The 16679-nt window shown below is 57.8% G+C and overlaps 1 protein-coding gene across 7 annotated transcripts; it reads left to right on the top strand.

The window, feature by feature from the left end:
• The first annotated feature begins 5 nt into the window (after positions 1-5).
• GUCD1 (guanylyl cyclase domain containing 1) lies at positions 6-12220 on the top strand. 7 transcript variants are annotated; one of them, XM_062182544.1, is made up of 7 exons: positions 6-217; positions 6192-6276; positions 6883-7048; positions 7618-7709; positions 8121-8162; positions 9428-9669; positions 10174-12220. In XM_062182544.1, the coding sequence occupies exons 2-7, from the start codon at positions 6266-6268 to the stop codon at positions 10263-10265; spliced, it is 645 nt and encodes a 214-aa protein (XP_062038528.1). In that variant the 5' UTR covers positions 6-217; positions 6192-6265; the 3' UTR covers positions 10266-12220. The 7 variants fall into 7 exon arrangements, with proteins under 7 accessions (XP_062038528.1, XP_062038525.1, XP_062038529.1 ...); XM_062182541.1 differs by lacking the exon at positions 6-217 and adding an exon at positions 705-901; XM_062182539.1 differs by lacking the exon at positions 6-217 and adding an exon at positions 2655-5680.
• Positions 12221-16679: the final 4459 nt, after the last annotated feature.

Here is a 16679-nt window from a genome sequence, read left to right as displayed (position 1 = left end):
GAGCGCTGATGACAGGGCCTGGGGGCCGCCGGAAGCCCCGACGCGCGGGCCCGAAACGGGAGAGGGGGGCTTGCGCTGCCAAGCACCCCTCACAAAAGACTGCTGGACGACAAGGAGGGGATCTACAGCCTGTGTCCTCGGATCCGGGGCAGCAGGAGGTGGGAATGAGGGTGGGACCTCCCCTCACAATTTAATCTTTGGAACCCGGCACTGCCAGGTAACGGGAACTCTCAGAGAGGGGAGGTGTCGTGTCTGGACAGAGAAACTAAGGTACCAAGTGGAGCAGGGGCCGGCTGAGCACTGAAGAGACCAGAGTACGGTTGCCTGGACCCTAGGCAATCAGGGCCGGAACCGGGCTTACAGCTGCAGCCGGCAAAGGGGCGGGGCCTGACAGAGGCGGGGCTTGCTGAGGGAAAGAGCCCCTGGGGAGCCAGTGTTGGCGCTGCGCCGAGCCCTCGGGGAGGGGCTCAGAAAGGGGCGGAGCTTCCGAGGGACCGAGCGAAGGAAGGGCCCGCGCATCTGCGCGAGGATTCGGTAAGGGGGCGGAGCTACCAGAAACCGAGACTGTGAATGGCCAGGCCGGGCTTAAATCATGAGGCTGGGAGCCTCTAGGAATCGAAATCTGGGAATGGGAAGGGGCGGGGATTAGGGGAGGGGCGGGGCCTCCGGAGCCAAGACCTGGAGGGGCCGGGGCGGGGCTTGGGGCTGCCGGGCCGCCGCCTCCGCTTCTCCCCGCCGTGGCGGTGGCGGCGGTGGCTACGGCGTTCGACACGCATTGGCTGCGCTCCTGCGCCAGCCGAAGCCGAAGCTGCAGCCCGCAGCGGGCCGGGGCCATGGGCGCCCCGCGCTGCGCGGGTCATGAGGACGGAGGCGGAGGCAGCGGGGCCACCGCTGGAGCCGGGTCAGTGCCTCTCTCTGAGGGCCCAGCCCTCGGTCCCGGGGAATGAGGGGGACCCCGCCCCAGCGCAGAGCAGGGTCCAGCCGCGCGCGTCCCTGGGCCGTCTCTGCCCAGGCTGTGGAGCCGTAGCGAAATCTTGGCCAGGTGGACACCCTTGCCTCGGGCTCTTCTCCCTTCCCCCAACCTCTGGTCAGCTGGGGTTTCCTGATACTAACAGGGCAGGGACCCCAGTCAGCTGTGGTGGCGGTCACGTGGGAAGGCCCCGGGTGGAGAGGGTGCCACCTACGCAAAAGTCCTCCTGTAGCTGCCTTGGGAGAGCCCACTCTCTTGGGGGAACTATAGGGAAACTGAACCTGGGTGGGCAGGGACCCGGGGTGGGCCCTTCCCTTAGCCTGCAGGACGTAGTGTCTTGTTTGCTTGCTAGTTACCATTCTCTGGTTCCTTCTGCCCCAAGGTAACCTGAGCCCCTCTGGGCTGGAGCCTGAGGCTACAGCTCAGTGCCCTGGGCCTCAGTTTGCTTGTCCAAGAAGTAGGGGAGGTTGGAAGTCGGCTTCCTGCAGCTCAGAGTTGATGAGAGGGACAGTGCCCCGGCAGGCTGCGAGGGGCACACTCGTGGGAGAGAGGTGGAGCAGTAGGGGGGACCGCGACTGCCAGGAGTGATCTCTTTGGTGGCGGCAGCGTGACATTGGGCCTGATGTCACCTGGGGACTTAGAGTCCTACCCTTCCAGTTCTGTCTGGTCTTGGGCTCCTGAGTCCCTGAGGAGTCAGGGCTTATGTTGGGAGGGAGCAGCCCAGGAAGCAGGCGCTGTGCTCAGGTGTTTACCTGCACCTGAAGCTGGCCACTGGTGTCGGTTGCTGTTTCGCAGACCGGTATCCACAGTCAGTGGACTGCCTGCCTTCCTTGGCTGTTGGGCAGCAGCCCTGACCGAAGCCAGGCCAGGGGCCTCCCAGGCAGACGCTTGCTCCGGACGGACGTCAACATCTGGCGCTGTCTCTAAAGCTAAAGCTGTTATCAGGACAAATGCCGAGAGGCCTCGCCTACCCTTATCACCCTCGGCAGAAGCATCCGGGTCCCTGTGGGCAGATCGGCCTGTGCCAAGACTGAGGATGGCCACGTGGCGGGTGTTTAGCCCTGTGGGAACCTTAGGATCAACGGATTCGTGTTTTGTTTTTTAAGATGTATTTATTTTATTTGAAAGGCAGAGTTACAGAGAGGCAGAGAGAGAGAGAGGTCTTCTATCTGCTAGTTTACTCCCCAAATGGCCGCAACGGCTGGAGCTGGGCTGATCCAAAGCCAGGAGCTTCTTCTGGGTCTCCCGCGTGGGTGCAGGGGCCCAAGGACTTGGGCCATCTTCCACTGCTTTCCCAGGCCATAGCAGAGAGCTGGATCGGAAGAGGAGCATCCGGGACCCGAACTGGCGACCATATGGGATGTCGGCACTGCAGGAAGTGGGTTTACCCGCTACGCCATAGCGCTGGCTGCAGATCACGGGATTCTAGGGCTGAGCACAAGAAGAGGAGAGGAGCTGAGTGTCCTCAGAGAGCAGTTCTCCTGTACCACACTTTCCAGCCGGGGGTAGGGGAAGCCAGAGGTCACAGACAGGGTCACAGCCTGGCAGGAGGTGGCCCAGCCAGTCAGTGCCAGAACCCAGGCCCCAGGCTGGAGAGAGAGAGCCTGGGGTGGAGGAATAGTCTGGAAACTGGGGGCGGGTGGGGGAGGACGGTGGGGTCAGGGGAGCGCACTGTAGTGACAGGCTGGCGTGGGCATGTTAAGAGATAAAGTGTTTCTGGAGAAAACCTCTTGCATTCACCAAGCGTGTCTGAGTGCCTGCTGTGGGCTGAGGGCCAAGTGGAGGCGAATGTCCCCGCCCACTGCCAAGGAAGTCTTCCTTCCGTCTAGTGGGGCAATCAGATGCCCCCTTGAGGACTCCACATTGTGCCCTCCCCCTCCCGGGGAGGGAGAGGCCCGGAACTTCTGGGCGCCCTGTGATGGGAGACAACACTGCAGACCAAGGGTTATGTAAGAGCAGAGCCTGGGGAGTTACCAGCCTGTGCAGGGAAAAACAAAAAGGCAGTTGGTAGGCACAGTGGAGGGATTCTTCACCCCGCAGAGAACTCTTGCCCCACCCTCAGCCCACTCCAGGGAACTGGTTTAGAATAGGAGACCCTGGAGGTCAGGGCTGAGGTCCTTGGGTCCCCTGTGTGTCCCCAGAGCCTAGTGCACAGTGAGTGCTTCCTTTCCTTTTTTGTTTTTACATCTTTTTTTTTTCTTTTTTTTAAGATGTATTTTATTTGAAAGGTAGAGTTACAGAGAGAGAGATTCCATCTGCTGTTCACTCCCCAAATGGCTGCAACATTCGGGGCTGTGCCAGGCCAAAGTCAAGAGCCAGGAGTTTCTTCTGGGTCACCCACGTGGGAGCAGGAGCCAAGGACCTGGGTCCTCCTTCACTGTTCTCCCAGGCACATTAGCAGGGAGCTGGATTGGAAGTGGAGCAGCTGGGACTCGAACTGGCGCCCATATGGGATGCTGGCACTGCAGGCCGGGGCTTTAACCCGCTGCGCCACAGCATGGGCTCCCTCTTCCATTTCTTTCCATATTTACTATAAAGCCTCAGACCCCAGGCTCTGGGATTAGCAAATTCCCTGTTGTTTTAGTCTGTGACCGGGTGATTTTTAATCTACAGAAGCTGACTGTCTCAGTTTGGGAGACTGGGAAGTCCTAAGATCAAGGCTGTGGCCGGTGTGGTATCTGGTAACGGCCCTTCAACGATGGTGTCCCCTAGGCGTCCTCACGTGGTAGAAGAGACAGAAGAAAGAACATTTTGTTATCGCACGATGGGAGAGCAGAAGGCGGGGGCGGGGGCTTCTGAAGCTTGTTCTTTTCTGACTATTTTATAAAGTAATCCATCCTTGAGGGCAGAACTCTGTCTAAGCAGTTCCCAAAAGGCCCCCGACTGATACTAAGGCTCCAATGGGGATTCAGTTTCAACAGGAATTTTGGAAGGGACACATTGAAACGAAAACACCTGCCCGAAAACACCTGCCCACAGGAAGCTTACAGTTCGGTGGGGGAGACAGAGTAGCCTTTTGTTGCTGGTTACTTTTGCTAAACAAGGAAGCAAACAGGATGTGAAAGAGGCTCTCGCAGCCCTCAAAGACATCATCACTGACAGAGCTCTCAGGGGACAGGTTTCTGAGCTGGGACCCAGATGACAAGAAGGGGAAGAGAGTGCCGATGAAGGGAGCCACCTGTGCCAAGGCCCTAGGCTAGAAAGCAGCCTGGTGGGTTCACTGGGTAACAGGAAAACAGGTGAGGGTCAGGGTGCTGCTGGAGGCTTGGGCAGGATCTGCAGACTTTGGTAAGGGGTGACAACTTTGTTCTAAATGCAGTCGGAAATTGGATGGGATCTTTCTGGCTGCTGTGTGCAGAGTCGTGGCAGGGGCTCCGAGGAGAAATTGTGGAGGACAAGCGGGACTGAGGGCCTTTGCATGAAGGACCTGGTTCCTTCTGGAGGCACCTGGGGTCAGAAGACGGGAGGGAATGAAGGCCCTGCCTGGGCTTAGCCTACCAGGCTCTGGCTTAGGGCTAAGGTCACGTCAGCACCTGCCGAGGGCCTTATGTCTCAAGTATACATGGTGGTTCCTGTCCTAGCAAAGGAAGTAGGCACAAGCTGAGGGGCAGCCTCACCCGTGCTGTCCTGCCTTCTGCCAGCCCTGCTGTGCACTCTAGCAGGTGAGCACAGGAGAAAGGCCAAGAGCAATCACAGGTCCCTCCCTCCTGGGAGCCTCGGGCCAGCTCAGCAGGGCACAGGCAGTCTTGACGCAAGGGGCCTCTCCTGTGAGCCAAAGCCTGAACCCACACCCAGAGGAATACAGCTGAGGGAAAGGACATGGCCAGCCTAGGATCAGGGAGGCCTGGAAGGTTTTATCTGAGCCAGGCCTTGAAGGTGGATAAGGTTCAGCTTGGGAGTGTGGCAGCTTGGGACTCAGACAGAAGCCAGCGGGTTGGAATGCCAGGGCCGAGACTGGGGGTGGTGCACTGAAGTGAATGGGTGGGCACCGAGGCTGGCACGGCAGGGAGGGGGGCTCTTGGAGTGGCTTAGCACAGAGCTGGCCACACAGTACAGAGCCCCTTGAGACAGGAAGCCACAAGGGCTGGGTTGTCACGTGCTGAACAGATGTCACCGGGGAGTAATTAGTGGGTGGCCAGCATAGAGAAGTCCCTTCTGGTTCTTCAGACTCTGGACTTTGTCCAGGTTCACGGGATAGAGGAGTGGGCAGGTCCTACAGGCACCTTGGGGCCTCCTTGCGCACCCTGGCGCACACCTCCACCGCTTCCTGAGCCTCCGCCCCTGCTTTTCTCTGATGTCTGTTTGTCTTCCCTGTCTATCAGGACAGGGACTTTGTGTTCCTCACTGTGGTGTTACCAGTACACGTGCCGGGCCCGTGCTAGGCTCTGGTGACATATCTGTCAATTGAGCAGATCAGGCCAAAGTCCTCCACTCTCAGGATCGCCAGACTCAGTCCCACAACAGGAAAACAGGTGCTCAGCTTGTAGCCTACCAGTGGCAGAGCCAGGATTAGAAGGCCTCAGTCAGGCCCTTGCAGCTCCTGCCAAGGACAGACCGAGAGGGTGCCAGGGACGCTGGTGGATGGAGCTTGCGGAACATTCCATATGCGCAGCTTACGTAATGGTCCCCTCCTCCTAGAGTGGCCTTCCCACCTTGCTGGTCCTGGGGGCTTTGGAATCAGGCAGCCATACAGGGGCCTCGTGAACTCAGGTGTGTGTGCTGTCCCCGCAGCCAGAGCAGGGAGCAGAACAGCCCCAGTTGCTGCCTCCCGGGAGCTGCTACCAATTGGAGGGCTCTGAGAGGCAGGCACAGAGGGCTGGGAGTATGTGTGGAGGGGTGCCAGGGAGCCCGAGAGGGGCGACACCGTGGAGAAGTGACATCCAGGGGTGGATATTTCTGCCCGCAGGGTGGCCTGGTGAGGGGGAAGGGGTTGGGGGCAGTAGGCAGAGGAGCTGGGGCAGCAGCCAGGAAGATGTTGTCCTAAGAGATAAAGGCACCAACCCGCTGGAGGATTTGGGTAGGGCTGACCCCTGGCTGGTCTGGTGTTTGGGGTGGGGGGATCGCTGGTGTTGAAGCAGGACGAAGGACTGTGGGAAGGCCCCTCCCTGAGTGGCCGCTGCAGGGGCTCGGCGGGAAGCGACGGTGCTGCTGCTGCTGGCGCCTGTAGGGGTAGCCGTGGCAGAGCCCACACGCAGTCTGACCTCCCGCTGTTGCCATGCAGGGGACTTTGTTCAGCTGCCCGTGCCTATCATCCAGCAGCTCTACCACTGGGACTGCGGCCTGGCCTGTTCCAGGATGGTGTTGCGGTGAGTGGGCAGGCTCTTGCTCCCAGTCCAGCTCCGGGGGGACGCAGCGAGAGGCCTGGGAGGGAGTCACCATGCATGTGACTGTTCTCGGTTACGGCTTCCAGAAGGCCCAGTTTCTGTCTGTGCTTAGTCCTGTCTGTAAAAACCAGCAAGGGTAGAGCAGGCCTTCTTCCAGGTCTCCTAATACCAGGCAATCCCAGGTGCTCGGGCCTGGCCCACCAGGTGGCTACTGCCCTATCTTTTTACATCCCAGAATTTCAGGCAAAATAGGATTCAACAAAAACAGTTCGGTGCCCAAAGCCCTGAAAACTATTTATGGGGATCCAAGGGCCTTATTTGAGAGATGCAGCTTACAAGGCCAGAGAGGGCAGTGACTTGCCCAGGGCCACACAGCCCACAAGAGACACGACAAGCAGAATCCAGGCCCTCAACCCCACCTCCAGGGTGGTGCCTCGGGGCCCTGGCAGTCCTCAGGCTGTGCTCTGGCTGTGTGCGGGCAAGGATGTAGGGTTTTATGTCGAAGGAAGGAGGCTTCTGGGCAGAGGGAGCTCTGGGCCAGCCCCTCCCCAGGTGGGAGAAGACCTCTGCGGGCCCACCTGTCCACAGGTACCTGGGCCAGCTGGACGACGGCGAGTTTGAGAGCGCTCTGCAGGAGCTGCGGCTGACCAGGAGCATCTGGACCATAGACTTGGCCTACCTGATGCGCCACTTCGGCGTGAGGCACCGCTTCTGCACCCAGACTCTGGGCGTGGACAAGGGCTACAAGAACCAGGTGAGCGGCCAGCTGCTGGGCCTCTCCCCTCCCTGCAGAGCTGGAGCTCTCAACCCAGGGGCCAGTGCTTGTCAGCCTAACTCTCCTTCCACCTTCTCAGTCAGGAGACAAAGGCTGAGGAATCTGGCCCAGTGACTTGGCCTTGAGGCAGAGAAGGGGGCCTGAGAACAGATTCTCTCCTGCCCCTCCCCCCCCACGCCTCCCTACAGCCCCAGCACCAACAAAGCCTATTTGGTGGGCCATACCTGGCCACACTGAGCTGTGGCCGAGCTGTCCCTGGTGGTCTCGGCCTCGCCCCCTGGGCTCACCTGCTATAAGCTACAGGGCACGCAAAGCTCCAGGGTACGCAGCCTCCTCCAGAGAGCTGACCTGAGCCCAGCTGCCCATCACGAGCATACATCTGTGGTCCTGCCCATGCTGTGGCTTGCTGCGCATGGCCATCCGCCCAGCCGGCAGGGGCTCCCTTGCCCTTGTAGCATCTCTGCTCCTGTGACGTGCCCTTGCCTTGTGCACGTGGAGCAAGGGCAGCCGGGGCTGACAGCCACTCCCGTGTGCCCTGCTCTCTTCAGTCCTTCTACAGGAAGCACTTTGACACAGAGGAGACCCGGGTGAACCAGCTGTTTGCACAGGCGAAAGCCTGCAAGGTGCTCGTGGAGAAATGGTGAGCCCCCCCTGCCCCCAGCCCCGCATTCTGCCCTCCCTCACCACCTGCTCACCAACAGCCTCGGGGTTGGGGGCAGGGGACTTAGGATGGCGTTCGGGAAAGGCTCGGACTCTGCTCTCCACGTGGTCCGTGAGCCTTGGCTTTCCCATCCATGAAATGGGGATCAGTGGGGCTCCATGGCCCAGGCCCTGGCCTGGGGTGGATCCTGAGCAGGCGCTGCGGGGACAGGCTGCAGCCAGTCCTCGGGCTGCTCCCTGGAAAGTGGCAAGGGACAGAGCCCGAGGAATGTGCTGGCAGTGATTGACAGGGGGTGGGGCCCAGGGCGACCCCGCATGTGGGCTCTCAGATCTCTCCCTGGGCTGCTGTGGCCTCACAGGCTCCTCCCCCTTCTCATCCATATCCACCCAGGGGGCTGGATTCAGAGGGACCATGGGAGCAACTGGCCCAGATGTGAGTGGGGTCTTTTCTGAGCTCATGGTGGGTGGTGGCCGCGCTCAAGCCCGCTGCCTCTGGTCCCCAGATCAGCTCCCGGGCTCACTCTCGGGAATTCCTCCTTTCTTTACTGATTCACATTTTCATTATTAACAAAATAATGACCTGCAAGATAGGTGATTTGGAAAGCAGGGGAAAAATATCTTCACGCAGTTTTGAGACCGGGGGTGGGGAAGCTTTTTTCCTGTCAAGGGCCTTTTGGGTAGGTACAGCATCATCCACGGGTCATACAAAATTACCAACGTAAACACTGGCCTGCTATAGAGCTATTGAATTCTGAGTCCCAGCCGTGGTTGCCTTCGCAGGGCTAGACCAAACGATTTCGCTGGCCTGCTACAGCCCACGGCCTCCCTGGCATTGAGCCACGCTTGTTCTGTGAAGCTACAGCGTGGCTGCCCAGCCTGACCCTGCATTTTCCCTGTAGCGGCACTCCCCTCTCGTATACACGGTCCACACGGTTGAGAACTCAGCCAAGCTCTCGTGTTGCAAAGCCCAAATGGAAACATGGCGTGTTTCCTCGGCCCAGGCTGCAAACCAGGCCGTGTGACTCGTGTGGCTGGAGTCGGGCCAGGCCCTGTGGTGCCCTGTGGTGCCGACGCTGCCACTCCTCAGGAGACTGATGAAGGGGGCCCACGTAAAGAGCAGAGCAGCCCTACGGTTGGGTCCCTCTAGGTGCTTATTTGGACAGGTGCCTGGGGTGTGCCCCTCGGGGCGGCTCCAGACAGCTGTGTCTGCGGAACTGGGTGGGGTGTGTGTGTATTTCCCCTGGAGCTGCTCCTCCTGCCACAAGAAACCTTAGAAAGAAGGAGAAAGAGCCCTTTCACAGAAGCGTTTGGTTAACAAACTGGCGCAGCCCAGCTTGGCTTGGATTTGGGGAACTAAACTGGGCCTGCGGATTCCAGCGTAAACCACACTTGGTGGAGGATAAAGAACAAACAGGGGCTTGGCAAAAAGAATTCATTAACCAGGCTGGGAGCGAGGTTCTGGGTGCTGCTCTAGTGGCCTGTCTCCTGCCCGTCTCTACTGATGGTGCCAGCTCGTCTGGTGCACGCTGGGAACTGTCCCCTCCCACCCCACACTGAGCCTGCACAGTGACTACACAAGGGCTCTTCCACCTGCAAGGAGCTCAGGGCAGAGGGCAGAGGGGCTGGGGGCCCAGGGGAACAGAGACAGAAGCAGGGATCAACCTGACCCCTCCCTCCCTGCCCCCCTCGTGCCCCTAGCGCCGTGAGCATTCAGGATATCCAGGCGCACCTGGCCCAGGGCCACGTGGCCATCGTGCTGGTGAACTCGGGGGTGCTGCACTGCGACCTGTGCTCCAGCCCCGTCAAGTACTGCTGCTTCGCCCCCAGCGGCCACCGCTGCTTCTGCCGCACCCCCGACTACCAGGGCCACTTCATCGTGCTGCGTGGCTACAGCCGGGCCACCAGCTGCATCTTCTACAACAACCCTGCCTACGCCGACCGTGAGTGCTGGGCCCCCAGGACTCCCTCCCCTCCCACCCCTTCACCTCGTCCCAAAATCCCTGCTGCTTAGGGCCACCCCGCCCTCCCACCAACCCTGTGCCACCAACCCTGCCTCGCCACCTCAGCGCCCAACCCCGAGTCCTCTCAGGACAGAAAGAAAATCTGGCCAGATGTAGCCTCTGCTCCACCCAGGCCTGCCCACTGCCCTCAGGGCACGGGGAAGGCCCTCCCTGACTCCCACAGACCCACCTGTATGTACCTGTTGCATAGAGCACATTGTCCCCTCCCTCCTCCCTGGGCCTACTAACCTGGGGAGGGGCCAGAGAAAGAGCTGGAATAGGCAAAGACAGCTTCCTGGGGGTGCAGGACTTGAGCCAAGAGGAGTGGCCAGCCAAGTGGGCTGTGGTTGGGTCTTGCCTGGCTCCCCTGGGTGCTGGTGGGGCAGGTGCTGTGTCCCTACCCACTGAACCCTCTCTGCCCTCCCCCCACCCCCCACCCCGCAGGCATGTGCAGCACCAGCATCAGTAACTTTGAAGAGGCCAGAACCAGCTACGGCACGGATGAGGACATCCTCTTTGTCTATCTGGACAGCTGACAGCGGGAGCCTGGTGTGCCCAGGCTCTCGGATCCCGCCCCCTCTGCCCCCAGCAAGGCCCACTCAGGAGCTGACAAGGCCCCAGGGAACTCTGGGAGACCGGCACAGCTGCCTCGTCTGCCAGCATTGTGTGTTGTCATGCCACTACCCAAAGCACCTGCTTCCGAGGTGAGCCACACCCCGGAACTCCAAGCCTGACTCCAGCGGTGCCCAGCGGAAGTCCAGCCCCAAGAGCGTCCTTGTCAACTTTGAGTGGGACCCCAGGCAAGGGGAAGAGGCCTGAACCGGACTCCCCACAGACCTTGGGACCGAGCCCTGGAGAGAGAGACCGTGTGGCTGGTGCTGATTATCAGAACAGCACCTCTGGGGTTGGGGAGCACAGCCAGCCTCCGGCTCCAATTGCCCAGAGGTGCTGCAGACCCCACGTGCCCTACGGTGCGTGCCATCACCGCCTCATCCCACCCCCTTCTAGGCCCAACCACCGTGGCTGGTTGCCAGGTCGCTTGGCCCCTGCCACAGTATAGACACATCTCACAACCACCCCACCCTGCAGAGGGGCTTGGAGGCCCCTGGGGGCCTGGGGGCTTGGAGGCCTCCTGCAGCCCTCTAGGGAGCCCAGCCCTGTCCGGTAGAGGGTCCTCACGGCAGGGGCCCGATGGCCGGTGGCACAGAGTGTGCTCAGGGCTCAGGGCGCCTCCTGACACCAGCCAGGATGCCGACGGCAGGACCCGTTTTCTGGGTGCAGCAGCAGCAGGGGGCGGCCCTTGGCTTCTCCGCTGCCACTACCACCCTGGTCCTGATGCCAGGACTTTCTGCGTGGAGTGTTGGGTCTGTCGTCACACAGCGCAGCAAGTACCACAGACTGGAGCTGTTTCCTTCCTTTTTTTTTTTTTTTGTTAGGGGCAGAACTGTTTGGTTTGGGGTTTGTGTGTGGGTTTTTTTTTTTTTTTAGATTTAAGTTTTTGCTTCCAGAGGGTGAGACATCGCCTTCGTATCAGATAATAATAGTGAGGTTGCAGGTAATTCGGAGCCCCTAGCACCTCTCTCTCATGGGCCGGGGTCAGCCAGCCAGGTCTGCTCTCAGAGAGGAGGCCTCACCTTTGGGAGGAGGAAGTGTCTCAGTCTGGGGAAAGCTGGAGGGACCCCAAGGCTGCACCCCCTGTACCCCGGGTCTTGGTCTTTCGGTGCTGGAGGCGTGATGTGGTCACGGCTGCCCGCTGGCCATCGCGGTGGTTCTCGGGCAGTGAGAGGCTCCGCCTGCCAGGGCTGTCAGCCCCCTCCGCCCCCCAGCCCTGGTAACTCCTTGGCAACAGCCTTTGCTGGCTGGGCAGCCACCCTGGGTTTCTGAGACTCACATTGGCTTCAGACTGGTCTCATTTTTGTTGCCTTAATATACCGGGTGGCCCAGGGTGCCAGGGAGCTCTGGCTACGAGCCCGAGAGTCCCACACACATCTGCTGTGGGGCGTGGGCCGTCCTCAGGAGAGGTCTGGGTTGAATGGCAAGCAGAGCTGAAAGAAGAGAACCAGAGGGAGGACACGAAACTCAGGCCAGCCGGGTGCGAACGAGGCATAGGGTACAGAGCAGGTGGGGCTGTCCCAGGGAGTGGCCTCCACAGACACTGGTCACAGCCACTCAGCGTGTCAGCCCCTGGGCCTGGAGGACGGCTTCTCAGTGCACGCTAGGAGACGCCTGGCCATCCACAAGACTCATCTCCCTGGGCTGAGTCCCCAGCAGCGCGTCATGAAAATGGGGCTGGAGAAACAGCCTGGACAGCAGGGGCTTTGGCCTGCGGCACACGGCACCCACACAGGGGAGCACACTGACCCACACGGGGGAGCCCAGCACGGCCTCCAAGCTACACAGGACAGCGGCTTTCTTCACTCTAGCCACAGGGGACAAAGGGATCTTTTGCATTGCAGAGATTTTATACATAAATATATTTTGTTTGTAATGAGCCGTTCTCAATAAATATTCTCACTGCACAAAACGGCAGAATTCCCGTCACCTTCCCAAGTCCCCAGAGCGACCACATGGGAACTGGGGTCCCTTACCTTGCCATAGCCAGTTTGTAACTCGCCTTTGTCACGTCCAGGCCCTTGCGCTTCCTGTTCAGGCTTGGTGCTTGTGCAAAGCCTGAATGGGATGGATGTGCTGCAGGCAGACAGTCCTTGGAGCTCAGTCTAGTTGTTTAAGTTTTATTTGAGAGGCAGATTTAGAGAGAGGAGATAGGAAGGTCTTCAACCACTGGGCCATCTCACATGGGCTGCTAACACTCCTGGGAAAGCAGCGGAAGGTAGCCCAAGTGCTTGGGTCCCTGCCACCCACGTGGAGACCTGGAGGAAGCTCCTGGCTCCTGGCTTCAGTCTGGCCCATCCTGGGTCACTGAAGCCATTTAGGGAGTGAACCACTGGATGGGATATTCTCTCTCTCCCTTTCAAATATATACATTTTCTTTTAAGGCAGTGTGACAGAGACGGGGATTGGCATAGAAGGAGAGCTACCATCTGCTGTTTCATTCTCCAAATGGCCACAACAGCCAGAGCTGGGCCAGGCCGAAGCCAGGAGCTGCTTCTGGGTCTCCCATGTAGGTGCAGGGGTTAAAGCGCTTGGGCCATCTGCTGCCTTTCCAGGTACATCAGCAGGGAACTGGATTGGAAGTGGCGTAGCTGGGATGCAAACTGTCACCCAAAGTGGTGACCACAATGCCAGCCCCAATAAATCTTTTTCTTAAAAAGTCCATAGAAAAATGAAGTGAAAGGTAGATTTATTTTGGTGCAAAACATTTTGAAATCCATGCATACAAGGAGTCTTCAAAGAGGTCATGAAAAACTACGCATTTTTTCAAAATATTTTCTACCAAAGCAAGCTTAGCTTTTCATTCCATTTTTTTCCCCATGAACTTCTTGCCCTTACATATCTGGTTAAAAAGTGTAGAAGCTATTAACCTGTCTTGAAACTTTGGTATCCTAACCTGTCCTAGTCCATTCTCTATGGCTATTAGTGTCTGAGACTGGGTTGTTTATAAAGCAAGCAAGTAGGGGCCGGTGTTGTGGCAAAGCAGGTAAAGCCACCACTTGCAATACCGGTATCCGACATTGAGCTCCAGTTTGAGTCCCAGCTGCTTCACTTCTGATCTAGCTCCCTGCTACTGCGCCTGGGAAAGCAGGGGAAGATGAAGCTCCTGACTTTGGCCTGGCCCAGGAGAGGCACCTAGCTCCTAGCTTCAGCCTCGCCCAGCCCTGGCCATTGCGACCATTTGGGGGAGTGAATCAGCATGTAAATATATTTAGCTCACTGTTCTGGGCAGTCCACTGTGTGTCTGGTGAGGGCTTCCCTGCTGCATAACAGGCGAGTATCAGCAGGTGAGAGCGCCAGCTGTGCTAGCTCAGCCATCTTCTAAGCCACTAATATCATCAGGGAGTCCCACCCTCGTGACCTCACTGAATCCTAATTACCTCCCAAGTATCACTCCCATACGACAGTGGGGATTAAGTTTTCAGCACGTGAGCTTCTGCGGGACACTTTCAAACCACCACCCCTCCTGACTCTCCCTGTTAATTGTTCTATTTTGCATAATACCAACTCCAGACCAGCCTGGTTTCAACGGAGCCTTTCTGGGTGCTCGCATTGTGGCGTAGCCGGTTGAACTGCCGCCTGTGAAACGGGCATCCCTTCTGCTTGCTGGTGCCTTTCCTGGCTGCTCCGCTTCTGAGCCAGCTCCCTGCTAATGCACCTGGGAAAGCAGCAGAGGATGGCCCAAGTCCTCAGCCACCTGCACAGATGTAGGAGAGCTGGATGAAGCTCCTGGCTCCAGCCCGGCTCAGCCCTGGCAGTTACAGCCATGTGGGGAATGAACCAGCAGATGGAAGATTCTCTCTTTCAAATAAACGAATCTTTAAAAATAAGAAATAAAAAATAAAAGGAAGACTTAGGATTCAAACCTGATTCTGTCCAGCCACCTGGATTCTCTTGTTGGATCGACATGGGCTTATATCGTAATAATAATGACCTCTTGGGTGGACACACTGCTCAGTAAGAGCCCCCTACAGTAGCCCACGGTGGACAAAGCGGGGAACATAATGGGCCTCTGTGTGCTTAATAAAAATGTTCTGGTTCCTCTTGCACCTGACAAACTGCAGGAAGAGGTGTGATAAACACTGCAGCGGGACACGGTTTTGGAGGAGCACCAACCCTGACACCAAGTTTGGAAATGCCCTGGATTCCAGGAGATAAGGAGGGGGTGTACGGCCTTGGTTTCTCACAATGCCCCACAACCCATCCTGGGACCTACCTTATAAACAAAATACCCTGGTGCAGCTCTCCCAAATTTTTGCAAGCACCTTAAGCTGACGTGCCTGCGGGCTCCACCTTCCTACCTCAGATGGCCACGACCATGGTTTGATCACCATTCCCACAAGTTTACCGGGAACAGTAGGGCGTATCTGGCCCGTGCACCACCCATGGAAAATACCAGCAATACCACCAGATGTATTTCCCAGTCCTGTTCGCACAAACCTCACTCATTCTGTTGGGAAGACAAAAATGCCTCCCAGCTGGAAGTATGGACAAACAGGTCAGGTTGGGCCAACTGTCCTCAGACAGTCCATCCATAAATACAAGTACTGGACTCAGTTATGTCCTACCAGCTGGTGGCCAGTGTCTTGCACCTTTCAAGATGTTCATAAGAAACCTTCAAGTTTTTTTTTTTTTTTTTTTTTTTTTTTGACAGGCAGAGTGGACAGTGAGAGAGAGAGACAGAGAGAAAGGTCTTCCTTTTGCCGTTGGTTCACCCTCCAATGGCCGCCGCGGTAGCGCGCTGCGGCCGGCACACCGCGCTGTTCCGATGGCAGGAGCCAGGTGCTTCTCCTGGTCTCCCATGGGGTGCAGGACCCAAGGACTTGGGCCATCCTCCACTGCACTCCCTAGCCACAGCAGAGAGCTGGCCTGGAAGAGGGGCAACCGGGACAGGATTGGTGCCCCGACCGGGACTAGAACCCGGTGTGCCGGCGCTGCAAGGCAGAGGATTAGCCTAGTGAGCCGCGGCGCCGGCCAAGTTTTTTTTTTTTAATTAAATCTTTGGGTGCTGGTGCTGTGGCACAGTGGGTTAAGTTGCCACCTGCAGCCCCTGGCATCCCATCTGGGCACCGGTTCAAGTTCTAGCTGCTCCATTTCTTTGTTTTTAAAGATTTATTTATTTGGAAGGCAGAGTTACAGGGAGGCAGAGAGAGAGAGAGAGAGAGAGAGAGGAAGGGAAGGAGGGAGGGAGGTATTCCATATGCTGGTTCACTCTCCAGATGGTTGCAATGGCCACCCAAAGCCAGGAGCCAGGAGCTTCTTCTCGGTCTCCCATGCAGGTACAGGGCGCAAGCACTTGGGCCATCTTCTACTGCTTTCCCAGGCCACAGCACAGAGCCGCAGCTGCTCCATTACTGATCCAGCTCCCTGCTAATGCACCTGGGAAAGCAGCAGCAGATGGCCCAAGTGCTTGGGCCCTTGCATCCCACATGAGAGACCCAGATGAAATTTCTGACTTCGGCCTTGCCCGGCCCTGGCTGTTGTAGCCATTTGGGGAGTGAACTCGTGGATGGAAGACCTCTTTCTCTCCTTCTCTTTCTCTGTAACCTTGCCTTTCAAATAATAAATCTTAAAATTTTTTTTCAATATTTTATTTACTTGAGAGGTAGTTACAGACAGTGAGAGGCAGAGACAGACAGAAAAGGTCTTCCTTCCGCCGGTTCACTCCCCAAATGGCTGCAGGGGCCGGAGCTGCGCCGATCCGAAGCCAGGAGCTTCTTCATGGTCTCCCACACAGGTGCAGGTGCCCAAGGACTTGGGCCATTTGAGGGCTGGCACAGTGGTGTAGTGGGTGAAGCCACTGCCTACAGTGCTGGTATCCCATATGGGTGCTGGTTTGAGTCCAGTCTGCTCCTCTTCTGATCCAGCTCTCTGCTATTGCCTGGGAAAGCGGTGGAAGATGGCCCAAGTCCTTGGGCCCCTACACATGCATCAGAGACCCAGAAGCAGCTCCTGGCACCTGGGCTTCGGATCAGCCCAGCTCTGGCTGTTTCAGCCATCTGGGGAGTGAACCAGCAGAGGGAAGACCTCTCTCTCTCTGCCTCTGCCTCTTTGTAATTCTGCCTTTCAATAAATAAATAAATCTTTGGAAAAAAAAAAGAAAAAAAATGGGTTGAATGATGGATTTGGTCTACCCTCCCTTAGGTTAATCAGAACAGAACAGCACATTCACAGGGAAAACTACCAGAAGTCAAGGTAGCGGAGAGGCCAGGGGCGGGGGTTGTCGGGAGACAGTTCTCCATGGGTCCCTCATCTGTGTGTGTGTGGTGGGCCATTGTCTGGACTCTTTTCAGGGAGGCTCATCTGAGTAGCCTCCCACCCACAAGTCACCCCCATTC

This window comes from Lepus europaeus, chromosome 23, assembly GCF_033115175.1.
Source record: "Lepus europaeus isolate LE1 chromosome 23, mLepTim1.pri, whole genome shotgun sequence".
In the NCBI taxonomy this organism is placed as follows: Eukaryota; Metazoa; Chordata; class Mammalia; order Lagomorpha; family Leporidae; genus Lepus; species Lepus europaeus.
Note: the sequence above shows the minus strand (reverse complement) of the source record. Positions and strands in the feature narration are given on the sequence as shown.